At 39.8% G+C, this 17,801-nt stretch overlaps 1 protein-coding gene across 1 annotated transcript; it reads left to right on the forward strand.

Annotated features, from left to right (window-relative positions):
• The first annotated feature begins 4,125 nt into the window (after positions 1-4,125).
• clnk (cytokine dependent hematopoietic cell linker) lies at positions 4,126-17,245 on the forward strand. The gene is given in 18 exon segments (XM_029441851.1): positions 4,126-4,237; positions 6,733-6,788; positions 8,841-8,994; positions 10,627-10,679; positions 10,772-10,814; positions 11,333-11,389; positions 11,493-11,527; positions 11,618-11,628; positions 11,717-11,800; positions 12,844-12,865; positions 13,178-13,202; positions 13,284-13,365; positions 13,449-13,465; positions 13,542-13,636; positions 16,020-16,061; positions 16,063-16,098; positions 16,178-16,333; positions 16,418-17,245. Coding segments are annotated over 17 exon segments (1,068 nt in total). The 5' UTR covers positions 4,126-4,237; positions 6,733-6,785; the 3' UTR covers positions 16,571-17,245.
• The last annotated feature ends 556 nt before the right edge of the window (positions 17,246-17,801 follow it).

Below are 17,801 nucleotides of genomic sequence, written 5' to 3' on the forward strand. Positions count from 1 at the left end.
ACCATTTGTATATCAATTACTCTCACCGGTGTTACCTTGAAATCTTCAAGAAAATGTTCTTTTTCTGGCATTCCTCCACATTAAATGAATAAAGAAAATGTAGAAAAATCTTGAAGTGAATGGGGGCTGTGTTTACAGCAAAACTATATCAAACCATCCATTTACAAACTCTCACACAACCTATGCAGTAGAATCCAAGTCTCATGTATCCTGTCAAATGCTCGCTACTTTCCAAACACTTGCATTTACAATTAAACTTTACAGCGTAAAACACTTTCCGCATAAACAAGCATATTAAAGTTTTCTTTCGAATTTAAATGTAACGCTGGATGGATAAATTAGTCCTTTTGGAAACTTTTGACCATCTGAAAGTGTTCTTGTGTGACTAAACTTCACCTATATGCTTCCTCTGCTCATAGAAAATCTATTGTTCTCTTCCTCTCAAACCTGTTCATTTTAAGCTGATGGACTACGGCTCTTCACAAAGTTCACAAAGCCACGACACATTGCTGCAGTATCAGATCAGGTATCTTCCTCCATGAGGATAATATTTCATGTACAGGACACTCGTTTTCTAGTCAACTTCAGCGGTGAGCCACCGCCGCCGGTCTCTGTCCATCCATCATCCCCTGACCTTCAGCTCTATGCCCTGACGGCTGCCCGGGGCACAGGCAGAGTGACTAATGTCGTCTCAGCCGCCACCTCCCCGCACCAAAGGACCCTGATATCCGTCCAGTATTATCCGACCCTGGCGTCTACAGATTTCTATCGCTGCTCCCAGCTTTAATTATTCACGCTGCTGAATCACACTCTCACCAGAGATAGCCAGACTGGCCAGACTGCCTGCCCTCTCCCTCTCTCTGATCGTATCTATCTGGCTGTATGACACTATCTCATCTTTCTCTTATATACTGTAGATTAGAAAAGACAACTGCTGGGCTCTCCGGTGCCCAAGTATACAGTCTGTAACTGAGCCAAGAAGAGCTACTGCGAACGTGGGAGTCGCTGTGTAAGTTGTGGAGAGTTGTAAAGATAATAATGACGAAAGGAAATGATGTTGAGGCTATTTCCTGTCTTTAAATGGTGCATTTACGTATATAAACCAACAAGCTAGAAATACTAGAAATCACTTTTTGTTTAATTGATAATGTTGAATTTGCATCTTCACCAAGAAGAAACTATTTTTATTAATACATTTTGTATTTTTCCGATTACACCCTGAATAGGCTATTAGAGCTTCAAATGGTCAACTGTAGCCTAAAGCACAAATATTAATAAAATGATTTATTTTTCTCCAACAGACATGCAGAAGAGGTTTATTTCAGCCGTCAGTCGTGTCCTTAAACTTTCCTAACTATGAGCCTACTTGTTTTTGAGGAGACGTTCCCATCAGCCTCAGCTGCACTTTGTGTTTGCATGTAATGTAAGAACTGGATACCGGATCCCAAGACGGCCTCACAGAGCTGCTGTCGACTTAAAATGACAATGCTGACATGCTGATGTTCAGCAGGTGTAAAGTTTACCGTCTTAGTTTGTTTTGCATTAGCATGCTAGCATTGGCTAATTAGCATTAAAGACAAAGCACAGCTGAGGCTGATTATCTCTGTATGTCTGGGAACTTTTGTGCAAACCTTTGGGCCAATCCATCCAATAGACTGTAAGGGACGCACCCACACACTTTGACGGACACACAAGCTATTATCAAACCCACAACAAGTTCCCCCGGAGTTTGAGACAAACGTTATGAGTTTCTGCTGAGACAGAGATGATTCACTCCCTAACCATAGTTGGTAAGTTGGTGCCCCCCTGACGTTTACAAAGTAAAAGGTTTTACATAAGTATTTAAAAGTCAATTTGTAAAAGTTATCAGCTCACAATTACCATCACTTTGTGGTTCTTCTGTGTATTGGATGGCTTCCTGATACGGACTACCTCTGCAGCTCGTACTTGATGTGGTTTATCTGGATCGCACTTATCTTTACTGTCGAGCCAGGAATTCAACATCATGACTTTAACTTCAGTGAGATGCATGAAGGACTTAAGGTTGTATTAACCTATAAACATCCTGAAATTTCAGTCTCACACACCCTGCCATGCACACACCTCACCCATATTCAACCTCTGTGTTCCTCGCCCCCCCAGGCTGGGACTCTGGATCTTATTTCTTAGTGACAGGTCCAGGACAGAGGAGGGGAGGTCGACTCATTTTTTGGCTGCCGGGAGGAGGACGAGGGGGGGGGGGGTGGGGGGTTTTGAGGACACAGGATGAACTGCCAGATTGACAGGCCGATGGGGCTGTCGCTGGGGGCCGAGGTGTAGAGATGTTGGGGGAGTTTGCGTTTGCGGCTCGACAGATAAGCATCAGCGAGAATATGAGAGGCTAGATGGTAATCTTTCACAGGAAGTCAGGCTATACCATTGCAGAAGAAAACCACAGGAGAGAGGCTGACCTTGTGCGCCTGTGCTCAGCCGCATCGCTTTTTGGAGGAGGCCAGGCCTCAAAAACGCTGCAGACAGGAAGATACTCTGTCATAGCACAGCTCTGTTTAAAAACAAGGCTCTGGAGTTTATGTGCTGATCACAGAGAAGTCGCTAACCTTTCAGCTGGCAGCAGGAATAACCACACTTTCAATCTATAGTTTGTGAAAAAGTTCCACCACATATATTACATGTATAGATTATAGGTTTTTTTCTCTGGGGTGGGGGTTATTTTCCCCCACTTTTACTATACAGATGACAGCATAGAGGCCGATTGGAAACAAGGGAGAGAGAGAGAGGGATGTATGATGAGCAACAAAGGTCGCAAGGCCGGAATTGAAGCCCGAACATTGCGGGTGTGTGTCATGCGCTGTGAACATTCGCCTACCGAGACGCTCCGTAGATTTGAGTTTTAATTTAATCTTAGAGCTGTATTAAAATAATGCAAAATCATCCTGTAAAACTGATTTCATAACACTGTAGATTTTGTATTTATTTCTCTGTATTTCTAAAGTAATTTAATTGTTAAGATAAAATATTGAACTTCATTAGGGTTCCCACAAAAACCCAATTAAATATCATTTTGCTTCCGTTACAGTTCTTCGGCCTGAGTGACCCAAAAGGTTATTCTCTTCACTTATGATTAGAAAGCAGGATATTACTGATGTCATTTCCTGCACTAGATAAGGCTAAGAGTAATGCTCACCTCTAACCGTCAGTGTGCTCTGTTCAAATTATTCTCAGCATGACTCAGCAGATTTTTGCCTAATTTTAATACCTTGAGTTTATTGAATCTCATCACTTTAATTTTGGTTTAAGTGTTAACCAGCCTGCTGATATTAATCCATGTTGTAACTGGACATTGATCCATCTGAGTGCCGAAGATGTGACCAAAGTTTATATTTAAAGTGTAACCTAAGTGACTGTAGTCTTCATTAAGTGTTTATGCTCTAAACTGAAAATATTACACTAAAGTGACTAAATGTCACCTTGAAAGGTTAAGCTTGAATACATTGTCACAAATTGTAATTTGGGTTCACCTTCTTGTTTGATGTAAAAAAAAAAATGAAGCCAGATGATGATCCGATGAAAAGAGTAAATGTCAGCCGGCTTCCTTTTGTACTCGGCAGAGCAGATGTTGAAATGTCACCATGTTCCTGCTCAAATTAAGAGAAATACATCCAGCAATGGCAGATTCATTTGACACAGATTTATTAAACAAACTTTCTGGGCCTGGTTTTTTTCAGGTGCATTTTTACAGGAGCTTGCACATTTAAAGTTTTGCTCTTTGTTGAAAATGATCTCAAAGTTGTCAACGCTGCATGACAGAAGCTTACATAGGAAACGTCAAAGCTGAGGCTCTTGATCAAACCCTCAAAGTCTTTTCATACATATTAATAGGTTGATACAGAAATATAGAAACAAATGCTTATATCACAAGGTTTCCACAAAAAGTTTGAAATCAGAGAACAGCTGTAGAAGAAGAAAAATCTCACCGCTAACAAACCCTTTAGTGTCTTAACAGCAGTGAAGACCTCAGGTTATAGGCCAGTTATTCACCACACAGGAAGTTGTTTCTGCAGTGGGCTGCTTAACTCCGACAGTCAGAGTTGAAGCAGCCTAGGTGTTTTCTGTGTGTCTGTGTGAGGGGAAATAAAAACTGCAGACTATTTCTGTGACCACATACATTGTTACCAAAGTGGGCGATGTTGCCGGACACCGACTGAGGCAGGTGTTGTTGTACAAGACTTCTGAAACGGTAAAGTAACTGCTTTATTTGTGAGTTTGTAAAATTCTTTTAAAAAAGCTGTGAAAAGTTGGTTCTGTTGTAAAAATAGATGAAAATGACAAGTATGGTAATATAAAGAAGAGACGAGCTTTGAAAGAGGAGAATCTTGAGAATCCTGCTTTGATTAAAACTCAAAAACAAGTCTCCAGTTGCTCTTAGATTTTAGATTAAGAGCGATACATGAACTGCGATGTACAGTCAACTCATTACCTCCGACGAGTAGGTTATGTATTCGCTTTGTTTGTTGCTTTGTTTGTTGCTTTGTTTGTCTGTTTGTCAGCAGGATTACGGAAAAACTCTTCACCCGATTTTCATGAAACTTGGTGACAGGGTGTAGCATGGGCCAAGGAAGACATTTTGAAACAGCATTATAAATAACATTGTATACTTCACACCAAATCTACAAAAGAAAAACATCACAAGAAACACATTTATTATCATTAATTAGTGTTAGAACTTGAATAGATGCACACATATCAAACACATCTGTACTGGCTTTAAAAAGAACTGTATAAATACTTTACTGCCACAAAACAAACTAGCAGAGGACGAATCTAACACATAAATATCTACGTCAGTGAGTAACATTTTATGACAAACAATCTCCAGCATGTCTTGGTTTGATCCCTGATGATATTGTTTCTGTCCTCAGACTGAACTCTTTCTCGCTGTCTGCAGTTCACAGCACTTTCTTGATGCCCGTAGCAAAGCCGGGTCACAAATCCTTAAGTAGCCTGGTGGTTTGAGTCGCCACAAATCCTCTGCACCCAATTTCCATGGGGCAGAAGTTTATTCTCCAGACTAACTGCTCAACCTCAGATGCTAGCTCCATGTATCTAATCTCCTTCCTCTCCATACATCTCATCCAACGCCACTTCTCATGGCCCAGTAAGCTCTTCAAAGCAGACAGACAGCCCCACACTGCCAAATCCAATACTGAGTTTGATTCTCCCTTGTGGGACTGTGAGTTGGTCGCCTGTAATGTCTCCTGGCGTTTTCTCAATCCCTGGGCTGGGCCTTCTATTTTGGGTAGGTGTCCTTCCTGCTTCCTGTTTTGTTTTCCTTCACAGCCAAAAGGATTCAAAGATAAAAACCTGTCAATCAAAGAGTGATTGATTGGTCCGGATCTTGTTTGTTTTTCTACCCCGGAAACATGATTTTAAAATGGATAATATGTCTTAAAGAAACTCATAAATAGAACACATGTTACAAATACCCACGTATCAGTGTCGGTCCTCTTTTCGCCATTTATTTTCAGATAAGTAATGTGAAGAGAAAGTGGTAAAACCAGCACTGAGAAGAATACTGGGACATTTATAATGAGCTACACCTGCTTAAATTCAGTGCATTTGATACTGTTGCTATTGTTGTAGGTTATTACTTTATAAAACTCCTTCAGACGAATGATAACTTTGTATCTTTACACGGCATCGTTTTGTCTACACTATGCGGATGACACCCGACTTTTATCTTCTGGCAAAGCAAAACAAATTATATTAATTGGGTGCTCTGCTTTGTTAAAGCAAAACTGTGTAACTCTTGCTGAAGGGCAGCCACTCTGACCACAAGTGAGGGCTACGAGATAGTGTCAGTCAGTGAGACAGCTGTATCCCTCCAAACATTAGCTAACATTAGCAACTTTAAGCTACCAATAAGACTGTAGTTACAAAACCTCTGACTGTACCGGACTGAACAATGATGTGTTTTACTGTTTAAAGCTTTTACTTTGAAAGAGGAACTCTGTAATATTCTTTCTTTCTTTCTTTCTTCTTCTTCTTCTTCTTCTTCTTCTTCTTCTTCTTCTTCTTCTTCTTCTTCTTCTTCTTCTTCTTCTTCTTCTTCTTCTTCTTCTTCTTCTTCTTTTTATTATTATTGTTATTATTATTAGTTTAATTAAAACATTTTATCCAAAGTTGTGAAAGTAAAAGCTTCATATATACTGTGTATATATATATATATATATATATATATATATATATATATATATATATATATATTCCTATAATATTAAGGAATATATATATATATATATATATATATATCCTTATGTATATAATATTAAGGAATATATATATATATATATATATTCCTTAATATTAATACATAAGGATTTTGTTTTTTTATCATAATCTTTATTTAAATTCAGATTTCACTGAGAAGCAGTTCTACTTAAAATAAAGACATTATAATGTCATAACAATATGTAATTTAATCACATTACATCAGAACGACTGACTAATCCTGCAGGTTTAGTGGGAAGTTGTAAAGATTGATCTAATATATCTTCTTTTTTATTCATACATCCGTGAGAACAGTGAGGGGCCACGAGCAGCTTTGTTTAGTAGGACCTCGTTCTTCTGCGTGTGTAACTGTTGACGGAAGAAAAGTCTGAGGACAAATTGTGTTGGAAGGCCACATTCTTTAGCTGAGCACCAAACTAATGATGTTTTTCATTATTGTTGCAGCCCCTCGTTAGCTGCAGAGAGAGGGAGGGAACAGCCATGAGTCTGCTGTGATAATGGTGAGTTATGGCGCCCGACCCGTATCCACAGCGTTCCCCCGATGGTTATACATGAACGTCCCCAGGGGGAGCTTCGGGAGCTTGCAGCGCCCTCCTGTAATTACATTTTAGCACAGAAATGAGGAAAGAGCGAGATTCTGCTCTGCCATTGTTAGTGCACCGCAAAAACAACACAGAGCAAACCAGGATTTGGATTTGGTTGCATTAATATTCCTTTTGAGGTCAAATTATGAACTAATATTTTAGTTTATTTAGTCCGATTTATGCAATAACCATCTCAAATTCAAGAAAGCTCATTAGATTTATAATATTTGAATGACATTTGAATACATCAATAAAATAAGGAGACATGTAATCATATTCATTACATTAAAGTAGTTGTTTTAGTCCACATAAATGCCTTATTGTGGTTATATATGTGCATATTTACTAAAGAGTGTGAAATAGCATTAATGAAACACTCTTAACACACACACACACTGTAACAGACTGTGTGAGCTGCACTATTGTTTCACCTTTAGATGCGTTTTATTATGTACTTTATATACATCGTCTCATGATGCTTTTCAGAAATGCAATATATAAAATTCACTTCTCTGGCTTTAGGCTCTCTAGCTTCGACTTTCCAAAAATCACATGAACTCCTTTCAAGTGATGCACTTTCACTCTCTCTGTCCTTAACAAGGATCATGCCAATCAGAAATGTAAAGTCACAAATGCAAAAGCAGAGTCTGCACTGGGATAAAAGAAGAAGAAGAAGGTTCCCTCCTGATAACTGTCATCTGCTTGCAGGATGATGACAGCTTTCCCTTTTGGTTGATTAGATCCCTGTAGCCATCAGAAGACTGCACGTGTGCCTGCTCCATCTGCAGCCTCTAAATAGAGAAATGAGTTCGATATTTTCAGCTAAAATGTGCTCAATATACTGGGGAATGTTTTTTAAAATAGAATATTCGACGATGTAACATGCTGATGTTAGAAAGAGGCCCTGACAGCAAGTTTTAAATTACCTTTTCTGGAATTTAAACATTATGATATTAGATAATAATAAATTCACCTCACACACTTGAAAGAATAGAGAATGTTTACTTTTAATTACACTTTAATGGACTTATTTATTATAACGTTTTCAGCCATTTAGTGACAGTTTTTAAGTTGCATTGTTCATTGTTCAGCGTGAGTCAATCTTCTCCAACCGCCTCTTGCAATATAAGACCCTGAGCGTGTGCTTTATTTAGAAAAGACATTTCCACCAAACATATGCTTATTGTATGAGTCATTGTCTTTTAAAATAAACTCCTACGCTTCATCATTAAGCATGAAAAAAAAGAAACCTTGGGCGTCCAAAGAGAGACGTGTTCTGCCTTTGGCGACATATTCGTGGTAACACTGCACCTGCTGGACAAAAACATCAATTTCCTCTCAGGAAAAATCCAATTTGGACTCTTCTCTCCTCTTCATTACAAAAGAGCCACCTCTGTTGTGAAGCACAATGCTTTAACAGCAAATTGAATGAGAGAAGCTGCTTTGAGGATTGATGCTCCCACTGATAATATATTCATCCTTGTCTCACACATCTTTTCAGCTTTGCCGCATGAGCACCAAAATACACAGTCACAATGCACTTTGTGTCATGTTCCATTAATACTTAATAGTTACTATGTAACACTTTAATACTGTGTGACTTTTTTTATGTGACTGGCTATAAATGTGTGCGTGTTAGTGTCTTTGTGAGAGTAAAGTGTAAAACCTGGAAATCCCTCAGAGACAAGCAGCAGGTGATGTCGCAACACCTCAGTGTAGCTTCCTGTGCTTATCAAGGTTGTATGAAAGGATCCAACAATAGCTCTCTACTCAGAATAATTATATTAATTATGATGGTTGATGTAATGAGGTGATTTGCACATTCACTGATTTCATTAGTATATTTGCAGAAAGAGATTGTCCTAAACCTTAGTGACACATTCACACAATTTCTAAGCGCTCAGTGTTAAAACATGAAGATGAAATTTGTCTATTGTACTCTCAGTATCTGCAATTGTCTCTGCACAGGATCGCAAAAGGACAGGCAGGAACAGAAAACAAAGATCCTGTGACTCTAACAGTGTTGTGGAGTCTGAGTACGACGTGGTGGATGACCAGGAGGAAGTGCTGCATATCCGCATACTTCCTGCAAAGCCCATAGATGATGAGCAAGACTATGCAGGTAGAGAAGAAAACAAAGACTTTTCATTCGCATTCACACAGCTCTTATTTGATGTTGTGTTTTCAGTTCCGGTTAAGGTTACTTTGATTTCAGCATTGGTTAAGTTTCATTTAGTCCTCACAAATGTCTAGTTTAAGTTTTGTTTCTGTTTTGTAAACCTTGTTTATCGAAAGCTGAGTGAACAGCAGTAAAACACAAAAACCGCAGAGTTGGTCGCTCAGTGGGCTGATATTTCATTGTGTCCGTCTGTAGGAGTGAATTTGACCTTTTAAAGGAATAGTTCAACCACAAACTGATCATTTGTATATCAATTACTCACTATTCTAGAAATGCATGCATGTATCAACGGTGAAACTAAGATTTCAAAAGTCTTAATGATTTGATGTGAATGGGGGGGCTGCGTTTAACAAAAACTATATCAGTGTAATCCAAGTCATATACTCACTACTTCCCAAACACGTGCAATTTTGCATAAACCCTGAAAATTAATGTTTTTATACAGTTTCGCTGTTGGCAAACACGACCCCTCTTCACTTCACTTCATCAATACTTTTCTCCATTGTTGGATTCTTTGTTTACCGTTAAGGCATGTGCGGAAAAACAAAGTTTTCTCCAATAATTCAAGGTAACGAGGTGCACTTGATTAAGTTTACAAGTCAAACTGGCACAAGACAAGGGGAGATAGGACTATTTATACATGAGGTAAGGGCACACAGGTGACAAGAATAAGGGGCGGGGCAGACGATCACAGAAGCGGGAAAACACACAAAGGCAGGAAGTTCAGTGACCTGGAACGAGAGGGAAAGGTGAGTTTCAAAACAAAACAGGAAGTGCAAGACGACACTAGACAAGAGTGACGGTAACTAAACATAACGTGACCTGAGAGACATTAAACACTGAACATTAACTAAACTATAACATAAATACATGACATAACATTAAATAATCTGACGGGGCATGACACGTCTGCCTTGAATGCATAAAAATAAAGCACATAAAATCCATGAATTGTTCAAAAACTTACATCCAAAAACCTCAAAGTTTAACTTTTAAAGAAGAACTTGCATTGCAGTTGGCACAATGGGAGTGAGTTTGTTTCACTTTCCCTACACAGAAAAGCTCTGGTGAACATAATTAAATTGAAGCTGAATGAAGTGCAAAATAAAACAGCTCCACCGCAAACTGTTGTGAGTATGAAAGCAGTGCGTATCTGAGAGAGGGGGGGCTCATGCTGAGTGATCATGATCTACCAGTGGGTCTCCAGAGCCATCTGTTGGCTGAGTCAGACTGCGGGAGATTACAATTATCTAGGAGCCGAAGGGGGAGACAGGGAAGCATGTAGTGTGAATAGACTCCCTGCATGGTTGTGGCCCACAGCCAGGAGCCTCACAGCTGCACGTCTACAACTTTATACTGAATGTGCCTTTTAAATTTGTTCACACTTGGAGTGTTCTCCCTCTGTAATCAATACAGTCTGCTGCTGCTGCTGCTGCAGTGTGCTGCTGGGACTGGTTACAACAATGATAAACTCATGTTGTGTTTAAACTGTCGACTAACACGGGAGCTACTGAAAATACGATCATTACTGTCGCCGATCAAAGTGGGGGCATCACAACTTCTTTTGCTTTCAAGACAGGGATCTTCCATGGTCTTCATTTGCCCATAGCCCGTCATCACTCTCCAGTGTAAGCTTTCTCTTTTCTTTAAATGAATGCTGCATTACAACTGTGCTGATGCAAATGTCTGCTTATACTTCATGTGCTCTCCACTCCATCAGGGTAACTCCAACAGCCTACCAAGAAAAACCCCACTTACCTCAGGTAACGTGACAAAACTCTCCCTCCCCTTATTTTGCATTATCGTGGGGAAGTCTTACTTGACCTGGTACCAGTCGATCATGGCGGCTAATGTTAGCTGACGTCAACTTTTTTCTTTTTACTTGGCCAAAGGACTTTGCTACTCAGCAAAATGTACACACAGTCACTTAACCTGCATTATTTAAGATTCAACATTAACTTTAATGGCTCTCTGCAATATGAAAGGATTCTAATTCTAACTCAAAGACACAAAACTACCTCTGCAGAGATTTATTTTTTGGACGGCATGGTTCAGTCCATTAAACCTACGTCGGCTGTTTTCAAAGAAATAGATCTAACGTGTACACTACAAGAGGCAGGCAGTGAAGTTAGCAATAGCTCTTGTAAATCACACGTAATGCTTTTTAACACCTTTTTTATTTAGTATTTAAAATTAAAATCACCAACATTGTTTTATAAAAAGTGTCAAATTTCCCTCTTGAGATATCATAACATCAAAATTGTACTTTTGTGATTTTTAGTCACAGGGCCTGCTATAAATAGAGACCTGAAGCCCGGCAGGAGAAAGACCAGAATAGGTAAAAACAACTTTGAAGATTTAACTTTACTTTCACCAGCCTCAGACCTCAGAAGCATCCCACATATTATATGTCATATTATATTGACATGTTGCTCTTACAGATAAGAGGTCTGCACCTGTGCAGCCAGTAGAACAGGTAAACACCTTCTTTTTTTTGTCTCAATAAATCATGTTGATTGCAACTCATAAAATAAGTGATGACTTTTCTCTCTTTCTGATATCACAGCGCTCACACAGGTAATGTTTCTCCTACTACTATTCAAGTTATTCACTGTTGGGTTAAAATTAGGAATGGACTCACAACTAAAGTCTGTGCACTTCTCAGATGCTCTCCGCCTCCTCCAGCGTTGACCTCGGAGTTAGTGAATCACTTGCCCGGGCTGACTCTACACGAGCCCTGCAGCAGAGAGTGAGTACTGCTGTCTTACTGTTGTAGCAGGACAGACAGACCGTCAGCTGATGTTGAGTTTGACCCTTTTTGTAACTTGTTTCTCTGTATCCTCTTAGTTTTATAGTTTGAACAGTGTGGTGTTAACACCATCTGCTGGTTAGAAAAGGAATCACAGAAAGGTGACAACCTGTAAAATACCATCAAAACATTTGGACAATCAGCTTTGTCCACATATACTGTCAACTCTGAAACACCTTTACAGCAAAGGTTAAGTGCTGGATAAAAGCAAACCAGAGTAAACCCTAACTAAATATGTAACCCTAGTGTTAAGATAATCTAATGAACAATGTCTTATTTATTAAGTTTGCAATGTATGACCTATGTAGCCCTGAGTATGACCCATGCCATATGTGCATAATTTGACATGACTGACATGGACTCCATGCTCTAATGAAGTTAAGGGAACCCTTTAATGATCATGAGGAAATGACCTTCACATCTGTTTTAGATTATTTTGGTGTCATGATCATATGTGCTTCAATGTATGCTGGGGAGACAAGGTGTGTGTGTTCATTAAGAACTCAAGTATAAGGGGTAGATACTCTTTGTGAGTGGGGACACTACGCGGTTGTGCTTGGAAGCAGGTAGTGTTCTCATTATTATTGTTTGTTGTACAACGAAATAATAATTAATCAACTATATCTGTGTCTGTGCTTTATTGATTCCTCTCTGTTTCATACCACAATGTTGTGAGCGATAAATATCCACGACACTAGGGTTAGGGGTTAGGGTTAGGGTTAAATATTTTGTAAATTGTATTGTTAATTATCAAGATGCATTGATGTATTGTGGTAATGTGTGATGTGTATTTTATTGTATTTCCTACACTGCACATGTCAAAGCCCAACTAGTGACAAGAGTTGAAAGTGAGCTATAAACTCTCTGCTCTGTATTTGGATCTATATTAAACGGTACCATGCTTATTAAATAAAATAGGCTTGAGGTTTTCTTTGATGCATATTGTGATGTTATTATTAAAGAATGCCCCTTTTTCATTTCAGAGGGAAGAGAGCGGCTAAAAAAGTAAGTTGTCAAACTTGCAGCATTATCACAGCCAAGGAATAATGTGTCAGATTTTCTTTTGACTTTGCTATTTATTTATCGACTTCAATAATCATTGAATTTCCTACACTATGTCTTTAAGTATTTTTTTACTTCATGCAAAATAAATGATAGTTATTATTTATTTAAAATCAATTGCACTTTTTCATTATAATTTTGTACATTATATTTTATTCTAAAAAAACTAAACTTGTAACCAGACTAGAAAGGACGCCTTAACTATCTTACAATATTGTTTTTTAAGTCTAATTGTCTATTTAATACTTTTAATAGGCAGAATTCACTTCACACACCAAAGGTAAGAGCTACAAAGGTGTAAATGTAACACTTTTTTTTTTAAAACATCTTTACTATTGTAATAACATTGAATATGTTTCAGGTCTACGTGGTGCTGAAGGAGGTCCATCCCTTCAAACCAATCAAAGACATTCTCTGAATTTGGAAAATGATATAGAAACAAGGTGTGACTTTAATTTCTCAGGCTTTTCAGGACAATTTTGTCAAATTCTCTCATGTTTGATTCATTCCTTCTTCTTTTGTTTAGGTCACAACTAAGTCTAGGTAAGTTACGTTATAGTTCATCAGTATCATTATACAGTTATTGATGAAATGAGTCCACATTAATGTCTACTTACAGAAAGGGTGCCATCAAAACGTCTTCACCATGAGTGGCCTCAAACTAAAGAAGACCTTGACCAACATGAATTTGCTCCAATGGAAAAGCGTGAACAGGTATACTCGCTGCTACTTAATAAAGGAATTAAAAAGTCTATAGGTGTAGAGTCAATATTCAGAGGTGGAAAGTAACTGAGTACATGTACTCAAGTACTGTACGTAAGTACATTTTGTGCTCCTTCCAGCGGCCGATAACCTTCTCAGTTGAAGTCAGCAGGGTCCCACCCTTGCTGTACACAGCTTGGATGGTTCCTCGCTTCCCCCTCCTGAGGTGCCGGATGGTTTTCCAGAAGCACCTTGGTGCCGACCGAAAGTCCTTCTCCATAGCTTCTCCGAACTTCTCCCACACCCGCTGCTTTGCCTCTGACACGGCAGAAGCTACCGCCCTTCTAGTCCTTCGATACCCTGCAACTGTTTCCGGAGTCCTCCCGGATAACATAACCCGGAAGGACTCCTTCTTCAGTCGAACGGCTTCCCTGACCACCGGGGTCCACCACGGTGTTCGAGGGTTACCGCCCCTTGAGGCACCTAAGACCTTGAGACCACAGCTCATCACCGCAGCTTCAGCAATAGAGGTTTTAAACATCGCCCACTCAGGTTCAATGCCCCCAACCTCCACAGGGATAGCTGAAAAGCTCCGCCGGAGGTGTGAGTTAAAGATCCCCAGGACAGGGGCTTCCTCCAGACGTTCCCAGTTCACCCGCACTACCCGTTTGGGTTTACCAGGTCTGTCCAGAGTCTTCCCCCACCCCTTGATCCAGCTCACCACCAGATGGTGATCAGTCGACAGCTCCGCCCCTCTCTTCACCCGAGTGTCCAAAACATGCGGCCTCAGATCAGCTGATACGATTACGAAATCGATCATTGACCTTTGGCCTAGGGTGCTCTGGTACCACGTGCACTTATGAGCATCCTTATGTTCGAACATGGTGTTTGTTATGGCCATTCCATGACTAGCACAGAAGTCCAACAACAAACGACCGTTCGGGTTTAGATCAGGGAGGCCCTTCCTCCCAATCACGCCTCTCCAGGTGTCTCCATCGTTTCCCACGTGTGCGTTGAAGTCTCCCAGCAAGACTACGGAGTCCCCTACTGGAGCCCCCTGCAGGGCTCCATTCAGGGCCTCCAAGAAGGCCGAATACTCAGAACTGCGGTTTGGGGCATAGGCACAAACAACAGTCAGAGTTTTCCCCCCCATAACCCGAAGGCGTAGGGAGGCGACCCTCTCGTCCACCGGGATAAACTCCAACGTAGCGGCGCTCAGCCGGGGGCTAGTGAAAGAATAGAGTCGAACCCCTATCCAGGAGTACGGTTCCAGAGCCAAGACTGTGCGTGGAGGTAAGCCCCACCAGATCCAACTGGTAGCGATCCACCTCCCGCACTAGTTCTGGCTCCTTCCCCCACAGAGAGGTGACGTTCCACGTCCCCAGAGCCAGCCTCTGCTGCCCGGGTCTGGTCCGTCGAGGTCCCTGACCATCACTGCCACCCGTGTGACAGCGCACCCGACCCCAGGGGTTTTTCCCATGAGTGGTGGGCCCACAGGATGGATGGATGGGAGGCACCACGTAGCTTCTTCGGGCTGTGCCCGACCGGGCTCCGTGGCAAACCTGGCCACCAGGCTGTCGGGCCCTCCCTCTGGGCCTGGCTCCAGACGGGGGCCCCGGGCTTCCTCCGGGCAGGGTCTCTCCTTTCCTTTCCCTTTCTTTCATGAAGTCGTTTTTGAACCATTCTTAGTCTGGCCCCTCACCTGAGACCAATTTGCCTTGGGAGACCCTACCAGGAGCACTAGGCTCCAGACAACACAGCTCTCAGGTTCATAGGGACACACAAACCTCTCCACCACGATAAGGTGATGGTTCCCAGAGAGGTTTATAGATTAAGATTATTAATAAAAAATGATGATATATTATTTTATATTTAAGTTACGTGGCAGTATATGAAGTAATTCAAAGTTGCCTCATCTTTAGCAGCCGCAACATTAAAGTGATATTTTTACTTAAGAATATTTTGATGCTTATGCTTTTGTATTTTTGCTAAGTAAGTTTTTCCATGCAGGACTTTTACTTGTAAGAAAGTATCTTGTTTTACTGTATTATTGCTACTTTTACTTAAGTAAAAGATCTGAGTACTTCTTCCTTTTTAGAAGAGATGTACATGTTAATGAGCAACTAATTCTAATACAATAATATAATATATATGATTGTGAAATGGGCCATTCTGCAAAATTAGTTTTTTTTTTACTTATTGTGCTTTAAGTATATTTTGATTCTTTTTTTAAGATTGGGTAAGATTTTAAATGCAGGACTTTTACTTTAGTATTTTTACAATAGAAATAAAATGATAAAATATTGTATATCTATGATTTTTTTCCCTGTATTATTGCTGCTTTACTTGAGTTAAATACCTAAATACTTCTTCCACCACCTCTGATATTGGGCAGACCAGCTGTGAAGAAGACTGGTACGTTGGGGCTTGTACTCGTAGCAGATGCTGAGCACGCCTTACACCTGGTGAACAAGGTATTGCATTTCCTCTAATATGACATGAATACAATACTGAATACATCTGAAGCTAAACTTCTTTTGTTACTCACATTAGGACGGGGCCTTTTTGGTACGAGACTGCTCCATCAACACCGACAGCGAGCCGTTGGTGTTGGCCGTGTATCACGAGAAGAAGGTTTACAATGTAAAAATCCGGTTTATGGAGAGCACCAGCAAGTACGCCCTGGGGACAGGACAACGATCAAACGATGTGAGTGGACACAATTCAAAAAGAGAGTTCAACAAGCTTTCTCTTCATTATATTTACTGAAGCTCTCGTCATTTTTCTCCTCAGATGTTTGACTCTGTGACAGACATCATCAAATTTCACTCCATATTCCCAATCATACTCATCAGGGGGAGAAATATGACCGGAAGCAAATTCCCAGAAAACTGTGTGCTGCTGTTTCCGGTAACAAAAATACATGTTGACCAGCTGCTGCAATAATACATGGACCATTCATAATCTGTTCAATCCCGTCTGGTTGTAACTCAAAACATCCACTGAAGTTCAGCATGAGGCTGTTGGGAAAAAGTTGTGTGTTGTGGAAATGTATCATAGTCTTCTTGTTTTATTTGACATTTGGCCTCACAGTCACTAACACTGTGTTATCTCACAGTTATATATACATACACATGTCTGATGTCCCTGTTTCTGCTAGCATTTAAAACGTAAGTAAAAATAAAAATAAGACATAAAGGCTGATATAAATACAAAAGTAAAAAATACAGGCTGTTATAAATACAAAAATACACTGCAACATTGATCACTGTTTTTGGTTTGAATCCCCCTGCCATCCCCGAGAGGAGTTGTACAGTCTTATGACCAGGGGGACAAAAGAGTTCTTGAGCCATTTGACAGACAGTAAGGCGCCACTTTGACCATATTGTCAGGTGATTAGCTGACGGATGTTAAGGGTTGTAATTAACACGTGTGATGTCTCTGTGCCTTTTGTTCCCATGTGGTAGACAGAAGTGTGTTTAACCTGATCCTGCCCGTTCAATTCTACTGTATGAATGACTTGTGTTTCTGTTCACTCAGACACTTTCTGTCCTTTCAGCTGAAAACGATTGATTCTGTTGAACACATCTGACTCTTCATTAAATAACAACAAAGCTCTAACTTCTATATTTGTTCATTTCTTACCGGAAGGTGATTCATTTTTTGAATTACCACCATTAAAAAAATATGTTTTATCTAAGTCTGTACGAACAGTCCAAAAACTATATAATCACGTCACAATGATACCAAACAGAGAAGCAGCAAACTCTAATATGAGATTAGAAGCAGAGAATATTTCTCATTTTTGCTTGACAACTTTTAGGCTATTGATTTATTACCAAAATAGTTGACAATTGTACTTTTACTCTTTAGTTACTTTACAGGTAAAGATTTAAGATATTAATCAACTCATACATTATGATATATTACAGGTAAAGTAACATTATGTAGCGTGAATTGCTTGTAGCAGATTTTATAAGTAATACTAAAATATACAATTATTACTAATAACTCAAAATGATGCATCGTAAACAAAAGATGAAGTGATGGGACTCAACTTTTATATTGAGTAACGTACTTTAACACCTTGGAGAACCACCCATCAAAGGAAACATTGATAGTAATAATTTTTGTATTTGTATTTTTTGTAATTAATGTAGTCTCATAACTTGAAGTC

Source organism: Cottoperca gobio, chromosome 10, assembly GCF_900634415.1.
Source record: "Cottoperca gobio chromosome 10, fCotGob3.1, whole genome shotgun sequence".
In the NCBI taxonomy this organism is placed as follows: domain Eukaryota; kingdom Metazoa; phylum Chordata; class Actinopteri; order Perciformes; family Bovichtidae; genus Cottoperca; species Cottoperca gobio.